This window comes from Oncorhynchus kisutch, linkage group LG17 (genome assembly GCF_002021735.2).
Source record: "Oncorhynchus kisutch isolate 150728-3 linkage group LG17, Okis_V2, whole genome shotgun sequence".
In the NCBI taxonomy this organism is placed as follows: Eukaryota; Metazoa; Chordata; class Actinopteri; order Salmoniformes; family Salmonidae; genus Oncorhynchus; species Oncorhynchus kisutch.
Genome location: NC_034190.2, coordinates 30,152,446 through 30,160,894, shown reverse-complemented (window position 1 = coordinate 30,160,894; position 8,449 = coordinate 30,152,446). Strand labels below are relative to the sequence as shown.

The following is an 8,449-nucleotide window of genomic DNA, read 5'->3' as shown; positions in this document are numbered from 1 at the left end:
CTGCAGTGGCAGCTGTAGGAGCCGCAGTTGTTGGAGCTGCAGTTGTTAGAGCTGCAGTTGTAGGAGCTGCAATTGGGGTTTTCGTAAAAGCTGCAGTTGTTGTCGTAGTAGATGCTGCAGTTGTAGGGGTGGTAGGACCAATGGTTGTTGTAGTAAGAGCTGAATTGATTGTCATAGCAGCTTTTGTGGTGCTGGTTGAAGGAGCTACAGTTATTGGAGTAAGAGCTTTAGTTGTTGTAGGTATGGTAGATGTAGTGGTTGTAGGCGCTATGGTTGCCGTCGGAGCAACAGTTGTCATTGTAGGTGCGGCTGTTGTAGTGGTCATAAGAGCTAAAAATGTTATAGTAGGAGGTGCACTTATGGTTGTAGCTTTAGCTGCAGTTGCGGTTGTTGTAGCATGTGCTGCTGTTGTAATGGTCGGAGTAGGTGTTGTGGTTGCTGTAGCGGCTTCAGTTGTAGTTATTGTAGCAGGTGCTGCAGTGTTTGTCAAAGTAGATACAGATGTTCTTGTAGGTGATGCAGTGGTTGTTGAAGTAGGTGCTGCAGTTGTAGTGGTCATAGGAGCTACAGATGTCACTGTAGGTGCTGCAGTTGTGGTGGTAGTAGGATCTGCAGTTGTGGTTGTCATAGTAAGTGCTGCAGATGTAATTGTCAGAGTAGGTGCTGCAGATGTAGTTGCCGTAGTAGGTGCTGCAGTTGTAGTTGGTGCTGCATTTGCGGTTGTCGTAGGAGCTTCGATTGTAATTGTCGTAATAGGTGCTGCAGTTGTGGTTATCGTAAGAGGTTCAGTTGTAGTTGTAGTATGTGCTATAGTCGTAGTAGTTGTAAGAGTTATAGTTGGTGTAGAAGGAGCTGAAGTGATTGTCAAAGTAGGTGCTAACATTGTAGTGGTTGGGGATATATTTGTTGTCATAGCAGCTACAGTTGTTGTTGTAGGTGCAGCTGTTTTAGTGGTCGTAGAATCTAAAGTTGCAGTAGTAGTATCAGTTGTGGTTGTCGTAGGAGCTGCATTTGTAGTTGTCGTTGTAGGTGTTTCTGCTGTAGTGGTCGTGGGATCTAAAGTTGTAGTAGGAGCTGCAGTTGTGGTTGTCGTAGGAACTGCATTTGTAGTTGTTGTAGTAGGTGCTGCTGCTGCAGTGGTTGTAAGAGCTGCAGTTGTTTTTGAAGTAGGAGCTGCAGTGGTTGTTGAAGTAGGTTCTGCAGTTGTAGTGGTCGTAGGAGCTAAAGATGTTGTAGCTGGAGCTGTAGTGATTGTCGAAGTAGTTGCTGCAGTTGTAGTGGTAGTAGGATATATAGTTGTTTTCGAAGAAGCTAAAGTTGTTATAGGTGCTGCTGTTGTAATGGTCGTAGGAGGTGTTGTGGTTATCGTAGGAGCTTCAGTTGTCGTTGTAGGTGCTACAGTTGTAATTGTCATAGTAAGTGCTTCAGTTGTAATTGTTGTAGTAGGTGCTGCAGATGTAGTTGTCGTAGTAGGTGCTGCAGTTGTAGTTGTAGTAGGTGCTGCAGTTGTAGTGGTCATAGGAGCTACAGTTGTCAGTGTAGGTGCTACAGTTGTAATTGTCGTAGTAAGTGCTGCAGATGTAGTTGTCGTAGTAGGTGCTGCAGATGTAGGTGTCGTAATTGGTGCTGCAATTGTTGTTATCGTTGGAGCTTTAGTTATCGTTGTAGTATGTGAAGCAGTCGTTGTGGTTGTAAGAGCTACAGTTGTTGTAGTAGGAGCTGAAGTTATTTTCGCAGTAGCTGCTGACGTTGTAGTGGTTGGGGATATATTTGTTGTCGTAGAAGCTACAGTTGTTGTTGTAGGGGCTTCTGTTGTGGTTGTCATAGGAGCTGCATTTGTAGTTGTTGTCGTAGGTGCTGCTGTTGTAGTGGTTGTATTAGCTGCAGTGGTTGTTGTAGTAGGAGATGCAGTGGTTGTCGAGGTAGGTGCTTCTGGTGTAGTGGTTGTAAGAGCTGTAGTGGTTGTTGAAGTAGGTGCTGCAGTTGTAGTGGCCATAGGAGCTACTGATGTTGTAGATGGAGCTACAGTTGTGGTTGTCGTAGTAGGCGCTGAAGTTGTGGTTGTCGTAGCAGCTGCAGTTGTGGTGATCGTAGGAGCTGCAGTTGTTGTTGTTGTTGGAGCTGCAGTTGTTGTCATAGTAGGTGGTGTAGTTTTGGTCGTAGGAGCTACAGTTGTCGTTGTAGGTGCTGCAGTTGTGGGGGTCGTTGGAGCTACAGTTGTAGTTTGAGCTGCAGTTGTTGTCATAGTAGGTGTTGTGGTTGTCGTAGGAGGTGTTGTAGTTGTCGTAGTAGGTGCTGCAGTTGTGGTGGTCGTAGGAGCTACAGTTGTTGTGGTCGTAGGAGCTACAGTTGTGGTTGTCGTAGTAGGTGTTGTGGTTGTCGTAGTCGGTGTTGTAGTTGTCGTAGTAGGCGCTGAAGTCGTGGTTGTCGTAGCAGTTTCGGTTGTAGTTGTCGTAGTAGGTGGTGCAGTTGTAGTTGTCGAAGTAGGTGCTGCAGTTGTAGTGGTCATAGGAGCTACAGATGTGGTCGTAGGAGTATCAGTTGTAGTTATTTTAGCAGATGCTGCAGCGGTTGTCAAAGTAGGTGGTGTAGTTGTGGTCGTAGGAGCTACAGTTGTCGTTGTAGGTGCTGCAGTTGTGGGGGTCATAGGAGCTACAGTTGTTGTAATTGGAGCTGCAGTTGTGGTTGTCGTAGGAGGTACAGTTGTGGTTGTCGTAGTAGGTGCTGTGGTTGTCGTAGTAGGTGCTGTGGTTGTCGTTGTAGGTGTTGTGGTTGTCGTAGTAGGTGTTGTGTTTGTCGGAGTAGGTGATGCAGTTGTGGTGGTCATAGGAGCTACTGTTGTTGTAGTTGGAGCTGCAGTTGTGGTTGTCGTAGGAGCTACAGTTGTGGTTGTCATAGTAGGTGTTGTGGTTGTCGTAGTAGGTGTTGTAGTTGTCGTAGTAGGTGCTGCAGTTGTAGGGGTCGTGGGAGCTAAAGTTGTTGTCGTTGGAGCTGCAGTTGTGGTTGTCGTAGGAGGTACAGTTGTGGTTGTCGTAGGAGGTACAGTTGTGGTTGTCGTAGGAGGTACAGTTGTGGTTGCCGTAGGAGGTACAGTTGTGGTTGCCGTAGGAGCTACAGTTGTTGTAGTTGGAGCTGCAGTTGTGGTTGTCGTAGAAGATGTTGTGGTTGTCGTAGTAGGTAATGTAGGTGTTGTAGTTGTCGTAGTAGGCGCTGAAGTCTTGGTTGTCGTAGCAGCTTCGGTTGTGGTTGTCGTAGTAGGTGCTGCAGTTGTGGTGGTCGTAGGAGCTACAGTTGTAGTTGTTGAAGTAGGTGCTGCAGTTGTAGTGGTCACAGGAGCTACAGATGTGGTTGTAGGAGTATCAGTTGTAGTTATTTTAGCAGATGCTGCAGTGGTTGTTGAAGTAGGTGGTGTAGTTGTGGTCGTAGGAGTCGTGGGTGTTGTAGCAGTTTCGGTTGTAGTTGTCGTAGTAGGTGCTGCAGTTGTTGTTGTAGGTGCTGCAGTTGTGGGGGTCATAGGAGCTACAGTTGTTGTAGTTGGAGATGCAGTTGTGGGGGTCGTAGGAGGTGCTGCAGTTGTGGTCGTAGGAGCTACAGTTGTCGTTGTAGGGGCTACAGTTGTGGGGGTCGTAGGAGCTACAGTTGTTGTAGTTGGAGATGCAGTTGTGATTGTCGTAGGAGGTACAGTTGTGGTTGTCGTAGGAGGTACAGTTGTGGTTGTCGTAGGAGGTACAGTTGTGGTTGTCGTAGGAGGTACAGTTGTGGTTGTCGTAGGAGGTGTTGTGGTTGTCGTAGTAGGTGTTGTAGCTGTCGTAGTAGGTGTTGTAGCTGTCGTAGGCGCTGAAGTCGTGGTTGTCGTAGCAGCTTCGGTTGTCATTGTCGTAGTAGGTGCTGCAGTTGTGGTTATCGTAGGAGCTTCAGTTGTAGTTGTTGAAGTAGGTGCTGCAGTTGTAGTGGTCACAGGAGCTACAGATGTGGTTGTAGGAGTATCAGTTGTAGTTATTTTAGCAGATGCTGCAGCGGTTGTTGAAGTAGGTGGTGTAGTTGTGGTCGTAGGAGCTACAGTTGTCGTAGTAGGTGCTGCAGTTGTGGTTGTAGGAGCTACAGTTGTTGTAGGTGCTGCAGTGGTGGGGGTCGTAGGAGGTACAGTTGTTGTAGTTGGAGCTGCAGTTGTGGTTGTCGTAGGAGGTACAGTTGTGGTTGTCGTAGTAGGTGTTGTGGTTGTCGTAGTAGGTGTTGTGGTTGCCGTAGCAGGTGTTGTGGTTGTCAGAGTAGGTGTTGTGGTTGTCGTAGTAGGTGCTGCAGTTGTGGTGGTCGTAGGAGCCACAGTTGTTGTAGTTGGAGCTGCAGTTGTGGTTGTCATAGTAGGTAATGTAGGTGTTGTAGTTGTCGTAGTAGGCGCTGAAGTCGTGGTTGTAGTAGCAGCTTCGGTTGTGGTTGTCGTTGGAGCTACAGTTGTAGTTTGAGCTGCAGTTGTTGTCATAGTAGGTGTTGCAGTTGTGGTCGTAGGATCTACAGTTGTCGTTGTAGGTGCTGCAGTTGTGGGGGTCGTAGGAGCTACAGTTGTAGTTTGAGCTGCAGTTGTTGTCATAGTAGGTGTTGCAGTTGTGGTCGTAGGATCTACAGTTGTCGTTGTAGGTGCTGCAGTTGTGGGGGTCGTAGGAGCTACAGTTGTTGTAGTTGGAGATGCAGTTGTGGTTGTCGTAGGAGGTACAGTTGTGGTTGTCGTAGGAGGTACAGTTGTGGTTGTCGTAGGAGGTACAGTTGTAGCTGTCGTAGTAGGTGTTGTAGCTGTCGTAGGCGCTGAAGTCGTGGTTGTCGTAGCAGCTTCGGTTGTCGTTGTCGTAGTAGGTGCTGCAGTTGTGGTTATCGTAGGAGCTTCAGTTGAAGTAGGTGCTGCAGTTGTAGTGGTCACAGGAGCTACAGATGTGTTTGTAGGAGTATCAGTTGTAGTTATTTTAGCAGATGCTGCAGCGGTTGTTGAAGTAGCTGGTGTAGTTGTGGTCGTAGGAGCTACAGTTGTTGTAGTTGGAGCTACAGTTGTTGTAGTTGGAGCTACAGTTGTGGTTGTCGTAGGAGGTACAGTTGTGGTTGTCGTAGGAGGTACAGTTGTGGTTGTCGTAGGAAGTACAGTTGTGGTTGTCGTAGGAGGTACAGTTGTGGTTGTCGTAGGAGGTACAGTTGTGGTTGTCGTAGTAGGTGTTGTGGTTGTCGTAGTAGGTGTTGTGGTTGCCGTAGTAGGTGTTGTGGTTGTCAGAGTAGGTGTTGTGGTTGTCGTAGTAGTTGCTGCAGTTGTGGTGGTCGTAGGAGCTACAGTTGTTGTAGTTGGAGCTGCAGTTGTGGTTGTCGTAGTAGGTAATGTAGGTGTTGTAGTTGTCGTAGTAGGCGCTGAAGTCGTGGTTGTCGTAGCAGCTTCGGTTGTGGTTGTTGAAGTAGGTGCTGCAGTTGTGGTCGTAGGAGCTACAGTTGTCGTAGTAGGAGCTACAGTTGTGGTTGTCGTAGGAGGTACAGTTGTGGTTGTCGTAGGAGGTACAGTTGTGGTTGTCGTAGGAGGTACAGTTGTGGTTGTCGTAGGAGGTACAGTTGTGGTTGTCGTAGGAGGTACAGTTGTGGTTGTCGTAGTAGGTGTTGTAGCTGTCGTAGGCGCTGATGTCGTGGTTGTCGTAGCAGCTTCGGTTGTAGTTGTCGTAGTAGGTGCTGCAGTTGTGGTTATCGTAGGAGCTTCAGTTGTAGTTGTTGAAGTAGGTGCTGCAGTTGTAGTGGTCACAGGAGCTACAGATGTGGTTGTAGGAGTATCAGTTGTAGTTATTTTAGCTGCAGCGGTTGTTGCAGCGGTTGTTGAAGTAGGTGGTGTAGTTGTGGTCGTAGGAGCTACAGTTGTCGTTGTAGGTGCTGCAGTTGTGGGGGTCATAGGAGCTACAGTTGTTGTAGTTGGAGCTGCATTTGTGGTTGTCGTAGGAGCTACACTTGTGGTTGTCATAGTAGGTGCTGTGGTTGTCGTAGTAGGTGATGCAGTTGTGGTGGTCATAGGAGCTACTGTTGTCGGAGTAGGTGCTGAAGTCGTGGTTGTTGTAGCAGTTTCGGTTGTAGTTGTCGTAGTAGGTGCTGCAGTTGTAGTTGTTGAAGTAGGTGCTGCAGTTGTGGTCGTAGGAGCTACAGTTGTCGTTGTAGGTGCTGCAGTTGTGGGGGTCGTAGGAGCTACAGTTGTGGTAGTTGGAGTTGTGGTTGTCGTAGTAGGTGTTGTGGTTGTCGTAGTAGGTAATGTAGGTGTTGTAGTAGGCGCTGAAGTCGTGGTTGTCGTAGCAGCTTCGGTTGTGGTTGTCGTAGTAGGTGCTGCAGTTGTGGTGGTCGTAGGAGCTACGGTTGTTGTAGTTGGAGCTGCAGTTGTGGTTGTCGTAGGAGCTACAGTTGTGGTTGTCATAGTAGGTGTTGTGGTTGTCATAGTAGGTGTTGTAGTTGTAGTAGGTGCTGAAGTCGTGGTTGTAGGTGCTGCAGTTGTGGGGGTTGTAGGAGCTACAGTTGTCGTTGTAGGTGCTGCAGTTGTGGGGGTCGTAGGAGCTACAGTTGTTGTAGTTGTGGTTGTCGTAGGAGGTACAGTTGTGGTTGTCGTAGTAGGTGTTGTGGTTGTCGTAGTAGGTGTTGTGGTTGCCGTAGTAGGTGTTACAGTTGTGGTGGTTGTAGGAGATACTGTTGTTGTAGTTGGAGCTGCAGTTGTGGTTGTCGTAGGAGCTACAGTTGTGGTTGTCGTTGTAGGTTTTGTAGTTGTCGTAGTAGGCGCTGAAGTCGTGGTTATCGTAGGAGCTTCAGTTGTAGTTGTAGGTGCTGCAGTTGTGGGGGTCATTGGAGCTACAGTTGTTGTAGTTGGAGTTGTGGTTGTCGAAGGAGGTACAGTTGTGGTTGTCGTAGTAGGTGTTGTAGTTGTCGTAGTAGGTGCTGCAGTTGTGGTGGTCGTAGGAGCTACAGTTGTTGTAGCAGCTTCAGTTGTAGTTGTCGTTGTAGGTGCTGCAGTTGTGGTTATCGTAGGAGCTTCAGTTGTAGTTGTTGAAGTAGGTGCTGCAGTTGTGGTCGTAGGAGCTACAGTTGTCGTTGTAGGTGCTGCAGTTGTGGGGGTCGTAGGAGCTACAGTTGTGGTAGTTGGAGTTGTGGTTGTCGTAGTAGGTGTTGTGGTTGTCGTAGTAGGTAATGTAGGTGTTGTAGTAGGCGCTGAAGTCGTGGTTGTCGTAGCAGCTTCGGTTGTGGTTGTCGTAGTAGGTGCTGCAGTTGTGGTGGTCGTAGGAGCTACGGTTGTTGTAGTTGGAGCTGCAGTTGTGGTTGTCGTAGGAGCTACAGTTGTGGTTGTCATAGTAGGTGTTGTGGTTGTCATAGTAGGTGTTGTAGTTGTAGTAGGTGCTGAAGTCGTGGTTGTAGGTGCTGCAGTTGTGGGGGTTGTAGGAGCTACAGTTGTCGTTGTAGGTGCTGCAGTTGTGGGGGTCGTAGGAGCTACAGTTGTTGTAGTTGTGGTTGTCGTAGGAGGTACAGTTGTGGTTGTCGTAGTAGGTGTTGTGGTTGTCGTAGTAGGTGTTGTGGTTGCCGTAGTAGGTGTTACAGTTGTGGTGGTTGTAGGAGATACTGTTGTTGTAGTTGGAGCTGCAGTTGTGGTTGTCGTAGGAGCTACAGTTGTGGTTGTCGTTGTAGGTTTTGTAGTTGTCGTAGTAGGCGCTGAAGTCGTGGTTATCGTAGGAGCTTCAGTTGTAGTTGTAGGTGCTGCAGTTGTGGGGGTCATTGGAGCTACAGTTGTTGTAGTTGGAGTTGTGGTTGTCGAAGGAGGTACAGTTGTGGTTGTCGTAGTAGGTGCTGTGGTTGTCGTAGTAGGTGTTGTAGTTGTCGTAGTAGGTGCTGCAGTTGTGGTGGTCGTAGGAGCTACAGTTGTTGTAGCAGCTTCAGTTGTAGTTGTCGTTGTAGGTGCTGCAGTTGTGGTTATCGTAGGAGCTTCAGTTGTAGTTGTTGAAGTAGGTGCTGCAGTTGTGGTTATCGTAGGAGCTTCAGTTGTAGTTGTAGGTGCTGCAGTTGTGGGGGTCGGAGCTGCAGTGGCTGTCGTAGAAGGTGCTGTAGTTGTGGTTGTTGGAGTAGGTGCAGCTGGTGTAGTGGTCGTAGGACTTACAGTTGTAGGAAGAGCTGCATTGGTTGTCGTTGAAGCTACAGTTGTTGTCGAAGGAGCTACAGTTGTTGTAGGAGGAGCTACAGTTGTTGTAGTAGGAGCTACAGTTGTTGTAGTAGGAGCTACACTTGTTGTCGTAGGAGCTGCAGTTGTCGTAGGAACTGCAGTTGTCGTAGGAGCTGCAGTTGTCGTAGGAGCTGCAGTTGTGGTCAGAACTCCATGGATATTCCAGCATAAAAACACTGTGGTTTATGAGATGAATGGTTAATATGTTTATTGCGCACAATGTCAACATTTCCAAGATTTTCCTTCATC

At 48.0% G+C, this 8,449-nt stretch overlaps 1 protein-coding gene across 1 annotated transcript; it reads right to left on the bottom strand.

Moving 5' to 3' along the window:
• Positions 1 to 449: 449 nt before the first annotated feature.
• On the bottom strand, positions 450 to 7,885 carry LOC109886144 (mucin-2-like; the record flags this gene model as incomplete). Its single annotated transcript, XM_031793199.1, has 5 exons — positions 450 to 759; positions 3,332 to 3,336; positions 3,737 to 4,855; positions 5,093 to 6,160; positions 6,200 to 7,885. Coding segments are annotated over 5 exons (4,188 nt in total), but the record flags the coding sequence as incomplete, so codon positions are not given.
• Positions 7,886 to 8,449: the final 564 nt, after the last annotated feature.